Consider the following 23,641-nt stretch of genomic DNA (forward strand, 5'->3'; position numbering starts at 1 on the left):
GAATATTTAGGAGCCACGAGAGATATGGAGGTAGGGATTCCAGTCTGAGATACAAGCTCCCAGAACACACTGGTCACGCTTGGATTGGCGGTTATGGTGCAAGGAATTGTTACACTGTCACCGAAATTGACAGAGTAAGAACTTAGGGGAATTCTCACACTTGGCAAACCTGTGGTGAAAACAGCAAAAATGCCATGCAAGTAAAAAACATAAGCAGTGTAAGTGGTAGTGTTAGTTTCATTTTAGTGCATTGCACCCATTGGTTAATTATCCATTCAGCATTTAAAAGCAGGGGAAAAAAGTTTGTTTAAAACAAAGGTGCTCCATACAATTGGGTCTATTTTGTTTTATTTCTAGTGTCTGGAAAAAAAGACAACTCCTTAAAGATTTTTCCAGCACATCAAAATTTTACATCTGGGCTGGTTTCCATGTCAACTGCATTTAATGCTTAAATCCCTTTGTCACTGTCCAGTATACTATTTTTGGTAGCATTGGGAGTGGCTAATGACTTTCCACTATATTTTGATGAAGACTTTATCATTGAGGGCTCTTAGGAGAGTTAGCTTCCCTGTGCTATTTGACTGGTGTAGCTCTACAATTGATAGATATTGTGCAGGAGATTGTCACCGAGTTAGAAGTTTGTAAAGAGTAGGCAGACTGGGGAACACTGCAGAGGGGACATTCAGAAAATCACAGGTTTTATACTAATTCAAAATATTTCTAAAAAACTACATGCTAAACACTAGAGAAACCTACATCAGAAAACTTCAAGTATAATGCTACATGTATATTGAATATTTTCTAGTTTTTAATTGGTAATTCATGATTTTGGGTACCACTATACTTTGTAACATATAGCCACTACTCGGTGAATCTAAATCAAACACATTAGTGCTAAGCAAACACTGTTCTACTGCTACACATGCTAGTGACAACAACATGCATACTAGTACATGTACATTTAAAGTATAAATATGCATTAACATCTATAAAATGAATTGCAACAAAAGCTTAAAACATTGCATAAACATTAAACTAGAAATATGTCCATAGGACATGAATGCCCCACCGAGGGCATATTAGTAATGCAACATGAAAATTTTTATTAGTGTATGAAATTGATGAGAATATCTTGAATAGTTTCTTTAAAATTGAAATTGAAATCTAAAAAGTTGGATATAGATGATAAATTCTCGCCAAATTATGTATAAGTGCATAAACTTTTGCAAAATGCAAATCTAAGAAAAGTCAAGGTCACAGGAAAGTTCAAGGTCAAATGTTTTTGATGCAGTTGAATACTTCTCACAAATACATATCAGCATATTGATAAAAATATTTTGAATGGTTTATTTAAAAGTGAGCTAAACACAAATTTAAAATAAATGATGTTAAGGTCAAAGGAAATGTCAAGGTAAAAAAATGTTGATGCAGTTGAATAGCTTACATCAGTATGTACCAGCATATGAAGTTTGACACTAATTTAAGAAAAGTGAGGTCAAGGTCAAAGGAAAGGTCAAGGTCAAAAAATATTGATGCAGTTGAAAAGCCCTCATCAGTATGTATCAGCATATGAAGTTTGATAAAAATATCTTGAATGATTTCATTAAAACTGAGCTAAACACTAATTTAAGAAAAGTGAGGTCAAGGTCAAATGAAAGGTCAGGGTCAAACAAAGTTGATGCAGTTGAATAACTGACATCAGTATGTATCAACATATGAAGTTTGATTACACTACCTTGAATGATATCTTTAAAACTGACATAAACACTAATTTAAGAAAAGTGAGGTCAAGGTCAAATGAAAGGTCAAGGTCAAAAAATGTTGATGCAGTTGAATAACTGACATCAGTATGTATCAACATATGAAGTTTGATTACACTACCTTGAATGATATCTTTAAAACTGACATAAACACTAATTTAAGAAAAGTGAGGTCAAGGTCAAATGAAAGGTCAAGGTCAAAAAATGTTGATGCAGTTGAATAACTGACATCAGTATGTATCAACATATGAAGTTTGATTATACTACCTTGAATGATATCTTTAAAACTGACATAAACACTAATTTAAGAAAAGTGAGGTCAAGGTCAAATGAAAGGTCAAGGTCAAAAAATGTTGATGCAGTTGCATAGCTCTCATCAATATCTATCAGCATATGAAGTTTGATAAAAATATCTTGGATAGTTTCTTTGAAACTGAGCTTTGAACAGAGCTAAATGCAAAGTGTGACGGAAGGATAGACGGAAGGACGGAAGACGGACATGACAAACACTATATGCCCCGGCCATATTCATGGCAGGGCATAAAAAATATTGCTTTAAAAGTAACACAAACAAAGCAAGTACATAAGACATAATACTAGCATCACTTACTTCCAGACACGGTGAGGGTAATACCAGAGCCATCTGATGTTCCAGCAGAGTTCTGTGCCTTGCAGATGAACACGCCAGAGTCACCCTGCTGAGCATTAGTCAAGGTCAAAGATGGAATGTTGATATTTCCATTACTAAAGCGACTTCCTCCAGAAGTCAAAACATTCTGAGTAATGCCATTCCTGGTCACGGTCCAAAAAACATTGGTCACGGGTGGGTTCCCCGACACACTGCAGGCCAAGGTCACATTGGACCCAACAAAAACATTGTAGGACGTCTGAGTGACAGTTATACTTGGCACATCTGCAATCAGAAGTTTATGATGGGGATGCAGCATGATGAGGGATTAGGCAAAGCATATGTTATATCTATATGGCTGATCACAGCATGAACAAAACTTGAATGTGTCAAACATATAAGAAAAATCTTTTTTGAGTCAATTTCAAAGCAATTTCAATTCCAATGCTGGTGGAATCTCCTTTTGAAAACTGCATTGAAAAGTTTACATTTTAGGAATTGAGCATTGCACTCATTGCACTATTACAAGTTTTATTCATTTTGCAAGCAAAGTATATGAAATGCCAGCAACAATGACAACTTGGTACATGAATGAACACAATAAACACTGAACATACACATAACAAAAAAGTATATGCATTAAAATAGACCACTGCTTTATTGCAACGTGTGGACATTGGATTAGTCATGCCAAACATTGGTTACTATGACACACTGCAACCACATGGCACTTACCACCTATCACATCCAGGAGGGCCGTATTACTACTTCCTGTGCCCACAATATTACTAGCCGCGCAAACATAGTTCCCTTCATCTGTTAAATCAGTGCTACTTATCGTCAAGTTTGGGTTTGACAGAGTAGCCCCTGAGTATTTGCTTGGTTGAGCAGCTGGGTCAAGTGTAACACTGACCCCATTACTTGTTTTGACCCATGACACATTGGTCGCCATGGGAATGGCCGTGACATTACATGGGATAGTGATGGGATTTCCAAAATTTACACTGTATGTGCTTTGTGGGATGGAGACTGATGGAACGCCTAAAGTGTAATGATTCACAGTCAACAAAAAAGATAAAAAAATGTTTGAATGAGTGATAAAATACACACACAAACTGAAGCTTTAAATAATTAGCAAAAGTCTTTTTCTCTTCTTTATTTTGTTTTTAAATCTTGATTAGCATTTTACACATTATTTTGCAAACAAATAAATAAAAAAAAGAGAAAACTAGAAATATGTCCATAGGACATGAATGCCCCGCCGAGGGTATATTAGTAATGCAACATTTTAACACAAATTGAGAAAAGTGAGGTCAAGGTCAAAGGAAAGGTAAAGGTCAAAAAACATTGATGCAGTTGAATAGCTCTCATCGGTATGTATCAGCATATGAAGTTTGACACTAATTTAAGAAAAGTGAGGTCAAGGTCAGAGGAAAGGTCAAGGTCAAAAAATGTTGATGCAGTTGAAAAGGTTACATCAGTATGTATAAGCATATGAAGTTTGATGAAAATATTATGAAAGGTTTCTTTAGAAATGAGCTAAACACTAATTTAAGAAAAGTGATGTCAAGGTCAAAGAAAAGGTCAAGGTCAAAATATATTGATGCAGTTGAATAGCTCTTATCGGTATGTATCACCATATGAAGTTTGACACTAATTTAAGAAAAGTGAGGTCAAGGTCAGAGGAAAGGTCAAGGTCAAAAAATGTTGATGCAGTTGAAAAGGTTACATCAGTATGTATCAGGATATGAAGTTTGTTAAAAATATCTTGAATGGTTTCATTAAAACTGAGCTTAACACTAATTTAAGGAAAGTGAGGTCAAGGTCAAAAGAAAGGTCAAGGTCAAAAAAATGTTGATGCAATTGAATAGCATACATCAGTATGTATCAACATATGAAGTTTGATTACACTATCTTGAATGGTATCTTTAAAACTGAGCTAAACACTAATTTAAGAAAAGTGAGGTCAAGGTCAAAGGAAAGGTCAAGGTCAAAAAATGTTGATGCAGTTGCATAGCCCTCATCAATATCTATCAGCATATGAAGTTTGATAAAAATATCTTGGATAGTTTCTTTGAAACTGAGCTTTGAACAGAGCTAAACGCAAAGTGTGACGGAAGGACAGACGGAAGGACAGAAGGACGGAAGGACGGAAGACGGACATGACAAACACTATATGCCCCGGCCATATTCATGGCGGGGCATAAAAAATAAAACTATTTGAATATATCTTTGTATTTGGTTATTTCATTATGATAAACTATGAACATGCATCTATTCCATGACATGCCTTGTTAACAGCATGCAGAGCCACAACAAAAGGCACTTCACTCTGAAATCTGTACAACCAAGACATCAATATTATATTGATAAGGAAAAGATGGTATAATAAGAAATCAGAAATCCCACAGAGATTCCACAAGTCTTTTAGTATAAACTGTCAATCAAGAAAACATTTCTCAATGACCATGCCCAGTATGGAGTGATATGAAGAGATGAGTTAATCATATGCAATACTGTATCATGGGATTTTGTTTATATCGAGTTATGGGTACAGCTTGTATTTATATAAATATAATTTTATCTTCCAATTCCATAACTATTCCTTTTAAACATGATTTAAGAAGATTTTAAAATTAAATTTTCAATCAAATGCAAAACACAGTCATACCATTTACTATTACTTTAAATCATTACCTATCTGCATGTATTCTGAAATATTCCTAAGTATACAATTTAACTCGGTATTGCTTTTATCACTACCTATCCATTACATTACGGGATGAAATGAATGGCAAATGAGATGAGTCTGAAAGTTATTTTTTTTTTTTTAAATTGAACTCCATCCACTCCATAAACCAAAAATTCTCAGTCTCCAAATGCTGCAATCACTGCAGTCATCATACTCACTGCCATTAACAAAGAGAAAAATTGGTTGGCTGGTTGATGTGCCGACCTGGTTGGTCACCGAGCAAGTGTAGACACCAGCATCAGAGAGAAGTGTGGAATGAATAGTGAGGTACGGGGCAACAATGGTCCCGCCTCCGTAGCGAGAATCAAGAACATTAATGTTGGAGGACTGAGCATTTAATATACGCTGCCATGTGATGGTACTCGGAGAGGGGGAGGAATTATAGTCGCAGGCTAAAGTGACAGGATCTCCCACCATCACAGTGTAGGATGTATTACTTAAAGTGACAGAAGGCAAATCTAGTTAAAAGAAAGGTCAATCATACAAAGAATTGAAAGGAAAATGGAAGCTATAATTTAGCTGAACTTAACAAATGAAGGTATCTCAGACCAGAAAGTTTATGAAGATATTTTGGTACAAAAATAAAGAAGTATATCCAAGAATATTTCTTTTGCCATAATTATCCATATTTTACTTGAAATAGCTGCATATAAACACTATAAAACATAGACGTACCACCAAAAACATCTAAAAACGTTGCGGCAGAGGCAGTTCCAACTAGATTTGTAGCGTTACATGAGTAGTACCCTTCATCTGAGGGAATGACATTAGTTATGTTTAGGGAAGGATTGTTTAAAACTCCACCCGAGAACTTAGAGGCTGTGACATCGATAGATGTATTAATGTTATTGATACTTGTTCCTCTGTACCACCGCACTGTGGTAACAGGTGGTAAAGCATTCTCTACTGAACACTCCATGTATACTGATCCTCCATAAAGAACGGAATACCGAGATTCTGCTATCCGCACCTGAGCCAAGTCTGAATAGACAATTTACATTAACCATAATATTACTACATCAACAAGACAAAAATCTGAGAACACACAACATCCTGACAAAACGTTAAAGCACATAGCCTTGAACATTGAAAGCATTATGTAGTTAAACATGTTCAGCTGCCAGCTAGCAAGAACCTGCCTTAATAGAAACAAGACTGTGAAAGCATTAGTTCATGACCACCAATTTTACAATTGGCAGATTACTATGAAAGTTGAAATATGCAGTGACTTACTAAGTTACTGAACATTTCAACTTCATTCTATATGTGAATCAGCCTGTGCTATGCAACATTTCAGTGATTCATGCATACATTCTAGTGTATAAAAAATATGTGCCCAAATGAAAGAACATTTTCCAGGTACACATAATATCACCTTTTCCAGACAAAAAAATCTGTAAATTTTCTGTCTTTAACTAGACCTTATCACTGTACTCACTTCCTATTACATTTAATACTGTCTGCCCACTCACGCCCTTCCCTGCATCATTTGTGGCAGAGCACACATATACCCCTGCATCACCACTGATGGCCCCTGTTATGGTCAGTGAAGGTGTGTTTGGAGAACTACCACTGTATCGCGGTTCTGAAGCCACATTGATGGTGGTGGAAACCCCATTAGAGATGCGCTGCCATTCCACTTCACGTTGGAATGGATTGGAGCTTACATTACACTGGAGAGTAACAGAACCTCCGTACGTTACACTGTAACTAGGCTGTGGAATATTTACGCTAGGAACAGCTGTCAGAAAGAAGGGAGAGAAATCAGTGTCAAGCTCCACTGGCAATGTGCCAGAGAATACATTCTACTACTACTACAGGAAAAGCACACAATAGGTTTATCTTTATATCATTATTTCTTATTTATATTTACTTTCAAATTTACATTTGTCTTCAAAAAAATGTTTTTCTTAAAATTTTTTTTTTTTTTTAGAAGTTTAAACTTCATCAAATTATTTTTTTAATAAAGAAAGCAAGATTTTAACATTAAAATTCATAAAATTGTAGTAAACAATAGGTGAATTTTTAAACCAATAAATGAATTTTAAGGGAAATAACTGCAAGCAAAAAGAAAGTTAGACAGCAGTGAGATTGTTCGTACAATGTGCCACACTAAATGAAATTTGAAATGATAACGGATAAACTTATTTACTTGTAAGTTGTATTAAATTTGTGATAGACTTCATTCGTGCATTATCTGTCACAAAAAATAGTTCCCATCAATAACAATGGGAGGTAACTCTTATTGCTGGTAAACTTCGGTATCTTAACATCATACATATCAAAACACAGGTAATCAGAGATTACAGAGCTCACCTCAACGAATGTTGTCTTTAAGTAAGGCAAAGTCCCACACTAAACTAATAATCTAGGAGTGTGCATCCCTAGATGCAACATTTATGCAATTTTGGTCTGATAGGGCTTGCAGTTACTTGGGAATAGACTTATCTGAAAACTTAAAACTAGTCACTCATCCAGAAAATGCAAGTCAAATCCAGCATCCGAAGCAAGTTTTGAGATTGTTCGTCCCTTGATGCATCATCCATGCAAGTTTGGTTCAGATAGCCTTATAGTTACTTGGAAATGAGATCTGCTCCAAAAACTTTAACCTGGTTACTCATCCGGAAAATGTAGGTCAGATCCAGCATCCGAAGCAAGTCCAGTAGTGTGAACCCTTAGATGTATCATCCATGCAAGTTTGGTCAATATAGGGTTTATAGTTACTTGGAAATGACATCTGCTCCAAAAACTTTAACCTGGTCACTCATCTGGAAAATGTAAGTCAAATCCAGCATCCGAAGCAAGTCCAGTAGTGTGCATCCTTAGATGTATCATCCATGCAAGTTTGGTCAATATAGGGCTTATAGTTACTTGGAAATGAGATCTGCTCCAAAAACCTTAACCTGCTCCAAAAACATTAACCTGGTCATTCTTTAGCTGAAATTGCAGCATCTGAAACCTTGACTGGTACAATAAAACACACTAGAAGCATCCTCCATGCATCTCTGACTAATATAGGCCATAGAACTACTTGAAAAGAAAACTGCTCCAAAAACCTTAACCTGGGACGCCGACGCCGAGGGTATTACATAAGCTCCCCCAACTTTGTTGAGGTGAGCTAAAGAGATCCCAGCGACATTCCCTTTAGAAGTGATTTATTGAAAGAGGCTCTTGAACCAATATTCTCTTCCTGACAAATAAATAATTATGTTCATAGATAAACAAAACCTTTAATTGTGGAAACCAAATTAAAAGCCAATATTTCAACAATTTGAATTTACAGTATATTGAAGATTAAATAATACTGATTTTAAAAGTGAATGTAAATATATTTTGGTGCGATTTTTTCCCCCCCATAATCAAGGTCTAGAATTCACACTACATCAGAGATGCTTGCATTTGACTTTAATTTTGGCCCTGCTGTTCTTGAAAAAAGATTTTTTAAAATCAATATTCATAAGTCAAACGTTGAACCCTAATTTCAGCCTAATCCTAACCCCAGGGTCCATGATTTGAACAACCCTAATTCTAATATATAAATAATCAGATTCATTGTGGCTCTGTTATTCTTGAGAAGTACATGATTACTGAATTCAAGTTCAGAATAATTATAAACCTATCATTATTTTCCTTTTGAAAACATGAATGTTGAATAAGAACTTGGAAAAACTCAGGATATCTTGTATATATTTCATAGTTGATGTTAAGATACTGAAGTTTACCTGTACTTATTCTGCTGCCAAAAAAAAGCTTAATTTTTTTTTTTATCACAAATAAGCACAAAACTACTGTCTGGCATAAAATGAAGTCATTGTATATAGACAAGCAAAATAAAGCAATTTACTGCAGGTTAGAATTATGAGCATGATGATAGAATTAATAGTTTTATAATCTAACAAGGTATTTAAAGTGTAGAAAAGTGAAAAACAGAATTTTCTATAACTATTAGATACAGTGGAATGAAAAAAATAATGACAGGAGTAGTATAAATTTTTATGATGTGTTTTAAAACAATAAGTAATTATAGATGATTTTCAAAATGAATCAAGTGGTAATCCCCTTCCCAAACTACTTTAATTGGATAAAGTTAAAATATATATAAATGGTTTAGATTTTCAAAAAAGCTTTTTATAAACAAACAAGTATCTAAGCTATAAGCACATGTTTATGATACATGCAGAAAAAGCTATTTTTTCTATAAATATAAAACGTGCTCACGTACTTCCTCTAACATTAAGAGTTATCTGACCACTGACACTAGTTCCTGCAGAATTGGTGGCAGAACAATCGTAATTCCCCGAGTCAGAGAACACAAGTGTTCTAATGGTAAGACTTGGGGTCTGAGTAGTGCCCCCACTGTAACGTGATAACCCAGTAACCACCATATTAACGGGTACACTATTATTGTACTTCCTCCATACTACAGAGGTCAAGGTCGTGTCAGAGATCACATTGCATACTAAGGTGACATCTTGTCCATAATTGATGTTATAAGTGGATTGAGGCAAGGTGATGTTTGGACGATCTAGAGAGTGTGTAAAAGATATAATTTAATGATAAAATGGCTCTTCTATGAATATTGCTATTAACTCTTCAGTACTCTGTGGAAATATTTAAGCTAAAGGAAAACTGCAATCTACTGGACAGTTATAAATTAGTAGTGAGATACACTGATTATAATACAAAAAGAAAATATAAGTCTAAGCCAACAGTAAAAAGAACGTAATGGAAGTTTTGATACCATACTAAATCCCTTTCTATGAAATTGTATAAAATATCTTTTCAGTACTCTTATCACAGAATATTGGACTTGTAAATGTACCTTACTATTCCTTGTAAATGACTGGAAAGTTTATAATTCATAATTTCAACCCTTATAATATTTTTTAAACAAACCTTTAATGATTAGTTAATTGTATCTCTTCATAAAATTGTGCAGAAAATAATTTGACCAATCACTACAAAAGACATTCCAGTTGGTAGACTGCCTACACATCCAAATCTTGACTACAGGACCCTTGTGTAAAGATGAATAAATGATATATATGAAATTATAGGATAACCTTATAAGTTTTGATCTGAAAAATCACACGGTGAGGGAGATATGGTGAGGAACTGTCTTGAGTGAAATATAATTAGCAAAATCCATCTGATAAAACAACCTGGGTCATCACAAGTGAACTAGGAAGTGGAGTTTGATGTGGTTTGTGCTTCAGAAGGTTCCACATAGATTTCAACTTACTACCACGAACAGTCAGGTCTATAGTGGGTCCTGACTGAACACCAGCATCATTTGTGACAGAGATGACATATTGCCCAGTATCAGAGAGGGTGGCATTTTTTATCACAAGGGACGGGGAACTTACAGTACCCCCTGAGTATCGGCTACTGCCTGCATCTATAATTAGTGTTGCTCCACCAACACTTCTTTTCCAGATCACAGATGTTGCCTGGGGTGATGAACTTATTGTACAGGTCAAGGTCACACTGCTTCCCACTACCACCTCATAAGAGGTCTGACCTACTGTGATCTCAGGGGTAGCTAAAGGAACCAATCACCAGCATGATACAAGCTTATTACAACTGAAGTCAACACCTAACTCTAGATATATCTATATTGCACAATTTTCAATATTTAATGGAGCAACTATAAACTACCAAAGTCATATAATATTAAAAACCTAATTCTACTTTCCACAAATGAAATCAAAACACTAAATTCACAAATTCTAAGATGTTTAGATAAACATAATAAAAATAAAAAAAACATCAATTTTTTCAGTGAAAAAAGGCTCCTTGAACTATATATTTCAAAATTTAAAACATTAATTGAAACTTTAAAAAATCACGTTTACCATTAATCCTTGGCCATTGACTTACTTTGTACAGTTAGAGAAGTGGCAGATCGTGACCCGGTGCCCACACTATTTCTAGCTGAGCAGTAGTAGGTTCCTGTGTCACTCCCTGTCAGGGATGATATCGTGAGGGACGGCTGACTGACTGTCCCCCCAGAGATGCGTCCCCCCATGAAGTTCTGGACATTGGTGGGGTTTCCGTTAATGTCCTTCTCCCAGATGACAGCGGTTGCTGTGGGATTGGAGCTGATGATGGAACAGACAAGGGTAACAGATCCTCCACCAATGCCTGTATAGGCAGATGATCCAACTTGGACTGTTGGCAAAGCTAAACATAAAAGGCAACACACCATTACTGAACCTGTTAAGGCTTAATTTCTGGACACTTGATTCACATATCACACCAATTTCACATATATACCCATGCTGATAAATTTCTCTCCTACAAAAAGCAGGATTCATTCTGACATCATGCCATTTGTGGAGATGTTCATTTGTGAGTTGACCCCCCCCCCTTTTTCCTTATTGAGGTTGGAATTTGAGTTACTAAATTACAAGACTATGTTAGTTGATTCAGACTTTTGTATGCAAGATTACAACATCAAGCTGAGAAAGAAAGCAGATGTAGTTTACGATAGTTTATGATAATTATAAGAGAAATAATAACAAAGTATGTGAAACTATAAGGACTGCAGAAGAGTGATATGAGATATAAATAAAGCTTGGATATATACAAAATAAAATAAAGTAAGAAATAAAAGATAGCTGGGTACATGTAACTGTGATACTAATGAACATACGTGTGTTCTCTCATGAACCTTAAAAACAACAAATTCATTAGATTATGTTGTAATTTCAGCAAAATGGAATTACGATATGAAATCCTGACAAAAGTTAATAACATATACTCTGTTAGATTTAGTGGACAATAATACTGTTACTATAATTAGTAATTGCATACTTACACACAACAACACTCAGGGTCATTTCCCGACTTTTGCCAGTCCCTACGATGTTAGTAGCAGAGCACACATAGGTAGCTTCATCAGATAATTCAGCATTAAAAATTCTCAATGAAGGATCACTTATTGTGCCCCCACTGTACTTGGAGGGACTAAGAATAATTGCAGAGGTCACGCCTTGGTAGGTTTTGAGCCAGCGAATGCTGGTGGCAGGAGGAATAGAATTGACCACACACTGGAGTCGAATCTGGGAACCAAAGGCAACGGTATAGGAAAAACTGGGGATTTCTACTGAGGGTATACCTAGAAGGATAAGAGAGAAAAGTGCCATGGAGTTAAAATTTACAAACAGTAATCAATTATTGAATATATAGAGGAAAAATTGTAAATTTTCTCCAAATATAATTAGATTTTTGTGTTCAATTGATTTTTTTAATTTTATTTTAATTAACCTTTTAATTCAAATATTGAGTTCTTGAAAACATAGGAATTGGTCAATTGACATGCTTGAGAAACGTACAATGCATATGTGTTTTTGAAGAAAAGAAATATAAATTTGAAGAAAAGAAATATAAATTTTGTAGGTCTTGTGCAACAAAGTCTGTGCATATTTATGCATGTCTTTTCAGTGAGAGTCATGCAACTTGCAATATTCATAAACTATTTTAAGAATTTTTGCTACAGCTGATTTTGTGTATTTCAAACTCTTATCACTTTTTTTCAGAACAGTAGTCTCACATTCATTATGGCTATGTCACAAAAATTTATCTGAAGGGAGATAAAATGCAACAACCCGTAAATTGTAGATCCTCTCCCATAAAATAAAATTAGACAAAACCCAAATTAATTTAATTTTTTGTCCCCTCTTCTACCTATATACAACATAATTTTTCATTAGTTTTCTTTTCTGTGTGCCCCCCCCCCCCCTCCCCCCAACTTCCCATGAGATTTGATTTTTTTAAAGTCATTTTAAATTTCTCATCTCTTAAGAAAAGTTTGGCTTATTACTGACCAGAAATGACTTGTGTTAAAAGATTTTTTCCCTAGGGAAATGGATAAATGATACACATTGAACTCTAAGTCTCCTTGCTCAAGTCAAATATAAGTCTCGAGAAACAATACAATTTGTCTTTGGTGTCTCTGTAATTGAGGCAAAAGTAAAATTAAAGAGACCATTTTTCAAAATATTTTGATATTTACTTATTCATTTATTTAGGCCTATACTGCAAATGGACATTATTGAGAAACAAAAATACTTGGTATGTTACCAATACAAAAGATTAAACGGTACTCCACTATACATGTACTTTTGGTATACAACTTAGACATTTTACCTTGATATAGTAAATACATAAATTTTACCAGGAATATAGAATTTTTATTCTATTTTTGGATAAATGTTAACACTGCATTTGTACCATACAACTCCACTTACTGCCCAAAACATCTAAATATGCAGTTCCACTTTGACTGGTCCCCAGGATGTTGGTGGCAGTACACTGGTAGTCTCCCTCATCTGAACTTTCCACTGGGTTAATGGTGAGGGATGGGGTGGAAATGGATCCCCCACTGAATCGAGTTTGTGAGGTGTCTATTTCAGTTCTGACTCCATTTGCAATTTTGTGCCAGGAAATGCTTGTACTAAGGGGATATCCAGACACTGAGCATGTGATTGTTGCTTGGTTGCCAATGGTAACACTGACATCTGGTCCAATCAGGGTTACAGGAACCCCTTACAATAGAAGAACACAGTTACATAGCATCATATGGAAATAAAGTTTTTAAACTTGCAATAGTTGACAAAAAGATTTCCAGACTTTTTAGCATTGTTCAATACCTCCAATCACACTTAGAAATGCTGAGGTGACACTTTGACCTGTTCCTATCAGATTTGTTGCTCGGCATCGATAGCTGCCCTCGTTGGCTTTGCTGACATTTTTTATGGTTAGACTGGGTGTCCCCAAGGTACCTCCAGAGTACTTTGTGAGATCATTTATGTTCACAGCAGTTGTGGTAGAATTGATAGTTTGCTCCCAAGAGACGGAGGTAACAGCAGGTGTTCCCGACACAAAACAAGATATTGTGACATCATCACCCACATAAACGGTGGAACCAGAACCAATCGTAACAGCTGGAACACCTTAAATAATAATGTGTACAACTGAATTCAAAGGTATAATTTAGAAGTTTATTTAATTTACAAAAGAATAGAATGTTTCCTTTCATTGAAGTAAAAAACACTCTTGGACTGGAAGTTTTACAAATATGGACATCACATAGAAAAAATATCCATTATCAAGCTAGCAAGCACAAATAAGATTTAAAAAGTCTCCATCTCATGTTTCTTATTGAAGAAAACAAAACAGAAATACATGTACTGAAAAATTTATGCTTCTTTTATTTTCCCTCAACAAAGCTATGAAAATTACTGTAAGTCACCATTTTTACTTCAGAGAAATTAACATTTACCATTAAATAAAAAATACAGTTTTAAATGAAATTAACATTGGGAAAAATTAAGTCTAATTCCTACTGAAAATTTCCAAATGACATTAAGAAATTGTCTTACCTCCAGTGACATCTACCATTGCTGGTCCACTTTGACCTGTTCCTACAATATTTGTGGCAAGACATCTATACTCCCCACTGTCTCCCAGATTGACATTGTAGATAGACAGCGAGGGATTGGAGAGGGTCCCACCCTCGTAACGTGGGTTTCCATTAATGTTCAGAGTAGTCGTAGCTCCATTCACAGTTTTCTGCCAGGACACAGATTGTTCAATAGGATTGGATGATACTGAGCAACTTATTGAGACATTTCCACCGAACACAACTGCAGAACCTGAGCCAATCACCACAGAGGGAACAGCTACACAAATGAAAAAGATAGAATTAAGAGACTTTTAATTTTCATTTGCTAAAATTTTCTAAATAATTAAAATGGGAGTAATGAGTTACATTTTACATTGCACCATTAAAAAATTTTGAGTAAAATTTGATTGGTAATCACGCTCCTTGATGCACATAAGATATCCTTACTTCCAATGACAGTGAGAGAAATTGGTCCACTTGTGGTAGATCCTGCAGAACTGGTGACAAGACATCGATAGGTTCCTTCATCAGAGAAAGTTACAGTTGAAATTCTCAGACTGGGGGATCCAATGATGGCCCCACTGTATCTGCCACTCCCTGTTAGTATGTAATTTGTGATTCCTGCTTTTGTGGTGTGTTGCCAATTGATGGCCAGAATCTGTGCATCCGGTGATGATATGGTGACTTGGAGAGTAACATTGCTGCCATAATTAACAGAGTAGGAGCTCTGGCTGATTCTGAAGGAAGGCTTAGCAATGACTTTCAGGGTTGTAATGGCACTCTCTCCTGTGCCAACAGTGTTGGTAGCAGTGCACCTGTATTGTCCATTATCTGTTAATTCTGCATTAAATATGGTAAGGGAGGGGTTACTTATAGAAGCTCCTGAATATTTACTTGGATCGTTGACATTTAATGTACTACTGACACCATTTTCAATGGTTTGCCATGATACGTCAATTATATTTGTTGATGTTGAGGACAGAACTGTGCAGGCCAATGTCACAGCATTTCCCTCATTGACAGAGTAGGAATCCTTCTCAATAGTTACACGAGGCAGATCTAAAAAAAAAAAACATGACATAAAAAAATTTCTCAAATATCCTGATCAATAAATTTACTGAACAATTTTAATGACTCTGTTCTTTGGAGATGAATTTAAGTAAAATGCTTCACTCACTTCCTTGTATTTCAAGAACGGAAGTGTCCTGCCCTGTTCCTGCAATATTAACTGCCACACAGCGGTACTTTCCAGCGTCGCTGGTAGTCACACTTTTGACCACTAGGGAGGGGGATGAGATGGTCACTCCCCCATATTTACTTGGATTCCCAGTCACATCTATGGTTGTAAACTGACCCCCTACTTCCCTCTCCCAGTAGACTCGGGAGACAGTGAGACTGGAGTAGACATCACACACCAAGGTAACAGTGTTACCACTAGTGCTGGGGTACTTGTCCTGGTCTATCTGCACTAAAGGGGCACCTGCAATCACAAATCATACTTTGTTTTACTGATTATTTATTACATGCAAAAAATAATAATACAGAAATCTGGGTTAAAGGTAAATGAGATCTTATGCATAAAACATTTTACATGTTTAACTGATAGACAGAAGAAGTTTAAAATTAACCTGTTCTGCTTTATATCTGATTCAAAAATCATTTTTCATAAATACATATTTAATAAAAATTTTATTTGTTGAAATAAACTAGCTATCTAATGCTACCATAACACTAAGTTATTGTGATTTATCAGAGGAAACTAAAGCAAGAAAAAAGTACAATGACAAGACACTAGTGTGCTGGTAAGATTCATATTGTGAAAGTATTTCTTGTTAACACCATTAATTACGTATGTGTAGCTTTTAATTTTGGAAAATTGAACATTACATCTTATCAAATCATGAAATATTGTATATTACTGTAAAATATCTTTTGCATTTACACCTAACAGAATGGGCGGAACTCTGATGAAGAAAATTCACCATGTTACAGAATATGAAATTCTAAAAATGGGTTGCTACAACTAAAATACACAATCCAAGACTTTTTTCCCACTTCAATTCTGAGAGAAATGGGTGTGTTTCTTGAGTACAGATCTAAGAAGTATTAACATGCACTACAAGAAGCAATAAGCAGAAAAGTTTTGCGATAGATATACATTCCACTGCATACTGTGTTTAAGTAACATTCAATTCACAGCACTTCAAATTGTCAGAGAGGATATGAGAGAATAATTATTCTAAAGGGGAAAATAAAACTGATGCATTGCACAATACACATCATTCCGAAGGAATAGTGCTGCATGAGGGGAGATAACTCTACTCACTCCCAGTAATGTCCAGGGAAATCGGTTCACTGGTTTTGTTAGAACCAGAGTTAACAGCTGAGCAAGTGTATGAACCACTGTCCGAAATTTCTGCTGTTTTTATGATAAGTGATGGAAATGTCACGTTGGAACCCCCATACTTTTGTGGGTTTCCCACCACATCTATGGTCTCGACCTGACCATTTTTTATAAACTGCCAGTAGACTGAGGTCTGGAAAGGTATAGCTATCACAGTACACTGCAGTGTAACAGATTGTCCAACGGGAACAGCATAGGACCTAGAGTCCAGAATGATATTTATGGAAGAGGAAGCCTGTCTTTCGATTCGCACGGACACACCTAATTGTAACAAAGAGGGATATTCTGATTAAATTTCATTCAAATTTCCTTCCACTTGTATGTTTTACATTTAGTTCAGTATCCCATCAATGTGAGGACATTTTCTGCTGGATCAACTAGCAGCTTATGAACCAATCAGGAGGCCTCATTAACTGAACAGTACAGAAAAGCACTTAACATCAGGAAATCTTTATATAGTATCCTTCAAACCATGTGCCTTGAAGTAACAAATCCTGGCTATAGATTTGACACACACATTCTAACATTCTCTTCTTTTTACATTGTAGCTTTGTATTTTGTGATATTTTGTTCCTATCAGTGTATAAACATGTACAGGTATACAATTTACTCAGCAAACACACACATTTCTTTCTCACAGAGAAAAAATTTGTAAAACCACTAAAAATAAAAACTAAGCTCTTTTTAAAGACTGCAACAAGCCTAGAGGTAAATCTGATGTAAACCATTGCCAGAAAAGAAGAAAAAATGGAAAGAAAAAAAAATTTAAGGTTTGTCAGTACCAAAACCAAAATTACTGCTAGATATCATAAGCCAATAAGCTACATTGAAAGAATTCTACACAAAGCTAGAGGTAAAAAAGTTACATGTCTGCACATAAAGCCACGTACAACACACTGTGAGTTCCAGCTACAGTTTGTCACCTACCTTGTGCCTTTACAGCACACTAGGATATGACTTTGTCACATGACTGTTATGTGACTAGTACTGGCTCACTAGAAAAAAATCTTGCACATTCTTGGTATTAAGTTAAATTGACATATTAAGTCCCTACAGATCTGAATTGCATATTATGGAAGTAAAAAAAGAATTAAACAAAAAGATGTATGCATTGGTGTGTTTTCAAAAAAATATTAAAAAAACCTGAAAATGAAAATGATTAATTATTTCTGTTACATATATTTTTACAACAAAGAACAATCAATATATCAAATAAACAAAGATGTGTAAATAACAAATTAAAATTAAACAAAGAATAGTAAATATTATGTGTACCAGTTCCCCTACTGCATGAAGCAGATCTGTGATTATCAACCATTATGACTCAAGAGTCAAGAATAATGACTGTTAATCTATATGAGGCAGAATAAAATCTGTACATTGCACTACACAATATCAGCCACCTCATGCCAGATTTCTTCAAGCACATCTGATGACACCCATCTTCCACAGAGCATAACTCCTCTACATGAAAGGTTCATACTCTGTGTCAGTGGGTAGTTTGATCAAGTTGTCAGACAATGCATGGGATAAAATGTGAACAGTGTGAAAAATGTGACCAAAGTTGGCATTTCATATACATATATATGTAGCATTCATTCACTAATATACTTCATGAAAATAATTTATTTTATTAATTTTTATCAGGATTTATGAGAAATTAGAAACATACTTCCTGTTACGGAGAGTGTGGTTGCTGAGCTGGTGCCCGTTCCTGCTGCATTTGTTGCTGAGCATCTGTAACTTGTTGCATCACTTAGAGCCACACTAGTAATGGTCAAATTAGCATTGCTAGTTGTGGATCCGAAAAATCGAACGTTATCAATACTGATCCTATTATAGGCCCCATTAATGAGTCTTGACCAGTAGACTTCAGTGATAGCTGGGGTCGCTGTCAGGACAGTGCAGGCCAGGGTCACTGATCCCCCAACCTGAGTAGTGTAAGATGCACTGCCAACCTGAAGGAGGGGGGTTTCTACAAAGATAAACAAATTTGATGGTTCATGTTTGCACACTCATTCAATTTTCAAGGAGGCTAAAACATTGATTTTCTTTTTTTGTAGAAATATGTTCCTGTCTGCGAAATTAATTATAGTTCTGAGCAAGTAGATTGGTTGACGAATTATCAAAACAAAACTGTGCATATATATTTCTGTGCATGCATCATTGTAGCAGTACCACTTGAAGATTCATAATGAGAATTAAATGTCTACAGAATATTGCATATAATAGATCCTTATTTTAATTACACTTATAAATATGGAATATTAAGTAATATTAATCAGCACAAGACTTACATTTGTAACTTACATAATGAAAAGTCACTGATTTGCAACTCTTTTGTTACTTAATTGTACTGTAACAAGAATGTCATAAAGATCAAAGAAACAAAAAAAATTAAGAACAGAAGATGGAAAGCCGTGGACTTGCTGGTGCTCCATATTCATTACAACTGTACTCTTGTACATTAGGGACAATTGTGTAATAAAGTTTATCAGTGACAGACCACACAGAAAACAAACATTTACAATGAACAAGGAGTGAAAAGACATTTGCCTGCATGAATATATTTTACGCAGCAGAAAGATAATGAAAAAAATTCTCTATTTGTAAATATTAGCTTCATTAACCTATGAATGACTATATACATGTATACACTGTTTTCACTTTTAATTGATTACCGGTAAATCAGTTATTTTAGAATTCAATAATAACAACCAAAAATCCATGTTAATTATCTTTGGGAAAGGTATGTAAATATTGAAAATGGAAAAGTGTATATCACACAAGTAAAACAAAATCAAAATATCTGTTACAGCACTGGACTGATCTGAATGGGAATAGGATAGACATATAAATAATCCAAAATTACTGACTGAAAAACTCACCAGATATACTGTGAGTTAATGCTATTCTAACTACAAGACTGTATACCTATTGTATAATAGAGTGCATTTCTTTCAAGATTCCATTTTTACTTATATTCTAAGCTACTTTAAGATTTTCCTTTCCACTATTCTAATTATAGGTACATGTACTGAACTATAAACAGGTCAGAAGAACCAAGCTGGGTTTTCTCCTGAAAAATAAAACTGGATGAATACACCAGTGATTGGTGTATAGCGTGTTCATTGCAGATACTATATGTACCCTGAAAAGCATGATGGGTAATCTGGTAATATCAGTGTATTGTTTTGCTTTTTCACTGTTATTTTTGTACCCATTTGCTTTACTAAGGACACATTATTTAAAAGCAAAGAAAGAAATACACTGTATTGGGACTTGTGATATCTATTAATGAACACTTGGACAGCTTATTACGAAAGTGGGTGTCTGACTGCACAAAAAGTTACCACAGATTGTTACCTTGGTTTTGCAGCTCTGCAATAGATTAATCAAAAACACAAACCTCCATTATTGCTGAAATCACCTTCCAAGTTTCATATCAAACCATGCAAATACCTTCTGAACCATTAATGTATAAAGACATGTGTAAATGAAAAAAATTGGTACATCTGAACATCAGACCACAACCTGTGGCTACAATTTTTGACTTACGCTGTACATTAATTGGTACAAAACTGGATTTTCTGGTGGAGCTCCCACCAGCTATGGTTTGTACGGTCTCACAGTAGAGATTCTTTCCATTGTCATCAGTGATGGGAACCCAGCTCAAGTTGCTAGTCTTGCTCAGAGTACTATCAGCATTTGTGCTGGTGCTCTCCGAGATTCCTTGATGAAATTCTACTGCAGTTGACAAAGAGGTTCCAAGTTTCCAGATAATTTGGGGGGCAGGTCGACCATTACTTGCTGTACAGACATATTTATAAGTAGAGCCAGCATCAAGTGCATTGGTGATTGCAGGCTCTGGACCAGTGATGATGGGTTGCTGTGTTTGCACTGAAATCAAACAGTCAGAATTAAAATGATTGGAAAGAAAGGCTTTGGTCTCCAACATTTCATACTCTTGTGCAAAGTATACTTGTTTGAAAAAATAACACAGTGACAATCTCCTATCTATTTCTTGTCAACCTAAATCTTGTAAACCTTTTTAAGTCAACCTAAATCAGCTGAATAAGACTACAGTGTATTGTACAAGTATTTCACGTATTTCATGCATCTTTATTGAAAAACAGTGCCTACATGTATCAGTTTAAAGAGACACATTCTTAGTACAGTGTAAGTTATTCTAAGAAGGCAAAAATACCATAAATTACCATAAACACTAATTGTCCATGAGCGGGTAAGATTGTTGGCTATTACAGAGTTTTTCACCCTACAGATATAGGAGACCAAGTTGTCTGATCTTGACACGACAAATGTGTAGTTGTTGTAAGTAACAGAGGTGGATCCAATTGTGTACACTCCATCACCATTTCCAGTACTACTGCTTCCTGGATCCACCAGTTGATTGTTCTTGTACCATTCCACCAATGGGAGAGGATTACCCCCCACAGCTGTACAGCTCAGTGTTGCTGTTTCTCCTTCATTTTTTTCAAAGTCACCGACAATAGTTGGGTTACCAGGACTAGCTGTTGAATTAAAATTGGCAAATTATGTTTTATCTAATAATACAAGCATCATCAATTATTAAAGCCAAGACACGGAAACAGTTCAAATATACTCAAATATAAACAAGACATAATGGAGAAAAATCATTTTTTGGACACCCTTTCGTCACATAAAATCGAAATCATTATCACTAAAAAAACATCAATTCAAGTTATACAAAGTCCACATTTACAATCCAAAGTTCCCTCTTCTTTAAATTTTACTAAGGAGAAAACTTCTTAAAAATTAAATATCATAATACTTACTTTGTGAATTAATCCCATTGAATAACGAAATAATTAATAGCACTGGGATTAGGAAGGAACCTTGCCTGTTGGCAAAAGTCTTGATATCACACACCATTGTGGAATGTGGATTTTAAACAAAATATCTCTCACTTTATAAGTTTGCACATCCCTTCACTTACTGTGCCTTGAACCTAAAATCAAAAGAATAACTTTTAAAATATTTAAAAATATATATTGTATAAAATTCAAATTAATATTGATTAAACAATTGATAGTTTTATAAACAATCGTTAGTTGTTTACAGAATATGGAAAAATGACTGGCATGTAAACTGAGAGTATCAAACAGATAAATCACACAGACTATAATAAGCAACAATTCATACAGAGAAAATTAGTACTGGGTGGAATAATATCATAAACCAAGGGTTTTAACCTGTAACCCTGTCTGATCCCTATTGTTGAATACCAAAACGGAAACTTTGCTTCGGAGAGTAAAAACCTAATCTTCTATAACTGAGCTATAAGCTCTAGTCATTTAAAATATGTGTAAGAAGATTAATCAGCAAAAGAATTTACTCTTAGGAGAATAATTAATTTTATAAATCTTACATCCCTTGCATTCATAATTAAGATTTAGCATTTATGTAGGTGTATACTAGTATTCTAGTAGGTAAGGCACCTTGCAGAATTCACTTTAAGCTCTTCAATTTTTTTTAAAACTCACATACATGTATTTGCATTAAATACCCTTGTGTCTACATTTTGAAATCTTGATCAACATGAAAGAGTGAATAAGAAGACCCTGCGGTCTAATTTATAATGGTGAGAGTGGGAGTTAATACACTATAGTCCAATGTAGTCAATCAACAACAGGCTGAGTAAATAAGGTTGCTTAGCACATTTATTAATAAATAGAAGGCAAACTGGTCCAACCAGTCTTTTTTTTTTTTAAATCATTGACTCTATAGTACTAGTTTCACAGAAAATCCATAATCTAAATAGTTCGTACATAACTTGCAAGGGATTTAAACTCTCATTTCTGCTCATGTGTCTCAAACCTGTTTCTGAACAAAGCATTGCCAAATATGCTATGGAGATGGAGTATTTCTTTTATGATAAAATTAATAATTTATAAATGATAGACTAAATGAATGACTTTTTTACTAAGTGATTAAAGAGGTGGAATTTTCATTATTTCTGTGAAAGGATCACTGTTCAATCAGTCAAGCATTTAACTTTAAATTTCGATCGTTTTAAAGTTTATCATCACAATATCAGAAACACATCAAAGAAGAACCAACATCTCAATTACTTCTTTTAAATCGAGATAGCTTTCATTTCATCATGACATTGAGATATATCAAATATTCAGCTGTAGGACTTTAATAATTTATGAGTATTGTAGTCTCTTTCCACCAAAAGAAGATGCCTACTTGATATACATTTTTTTTTATATGAACTAATTTATTAATAATTTGATATCATTCATCTTCCGAACGAAATAAAAAGATGCAGAAAAGAGAGACCTGTGGCAGTATGTACTGAGGGCAAAATAATCAAATGATATACAGATGCAAATGGTTTTTCCAAAATATAATAGTCTATGAACCCATTTTATATTGTAACGATGCTCCATGATAAAAAGGCCAGAACTAGAAAACTAACAGTTAGAAAAGGCCCTGCTAAGGGCTGTTGAAGAAAAGTGACAACTGTACTTAGTAGATACACATTCAGGCATGCTTACATACAAACAGACAGACAAAATGATATGGCCTTAAATTTATAACAATCTTTCTCTTATAGTATATCCTTCAGTGTAAAATATGAAAATTTTATGTTGAAAGCTCGAGTTATCATGTCACAACAAAGGTGTCATGAATAAACATT

General features: G+C 34.9%; 1 protein-coding gene across 1 annotated transcript in view; it reads right to left on the reverse strand.

Annotated features, from left to right (window-relative positions):
* LOC133178948 (hemicentin-1-like) overlaps nucleotides 1-23,641 on the reverse strand; it is a 62,076-nt gene that overhangs the window by 30,299 nt on the left and 8,136 nt on the right. Inside the window, exons 2-9 of the mRNA XM_061313599.1 lie at nucleotides 21,771-21,943; nucleotides 21,171-21,485; nucleotides 20,512-20,853; nucleotides 18,626-18,928; nucleotides 11,021-11,323; nucleotides 9,363-9,665; nucleotides 6,579-6,881; nucleotides 2,371-2,673 (exon numbers count right to left, since the gene is read on the reverse strand). Coding sequence (XP_061169583.1) covers nucleotides 2,371-2,673; nucleotides 6,579-6,881; nucleotides 9,363-9,665; nucleotides 11,021-11,323; nucleotides 18,626-18,928; nucleotides 20,512-20,853; nucleotides 21,171-21,485; nucleotides 21,771-21,867 — 2,269 coding nt within the window. The 5' untranslated portion in view covers nucleotides 21,868-21,943. The remainder of the gene's footprint in view (nucleotides 1-2,370; nucleotides 2,674-6,578; nucleotides 6,882-9,362; nucleotides 9,666-11,020; nucleotides 11,324-18,625; nucleotides 18,929-20,511; nucleotides 20,854-21,170; nucleotides 21,486-21,770; nucleotides 21,944-23,641) is intronic.

Source organism: Saccostrea echinata, unplaced genomic scaffold, assembly GCF_033153115.1.
Source record: "Saccostrea echinata isolate AGI-Se365-2 ecotype Australia unplaced genomic scaffold, CSIRO_AGI_Sech_v1 ptg000004l, whole genome shotgun sequence".
NCBI classification, from domain to species: Eukaryota; Metazoa; Mollusca; class Bivalvia; order Ostreida; family Ostreidae; genus Saccostrea; species Saccostrea echinata.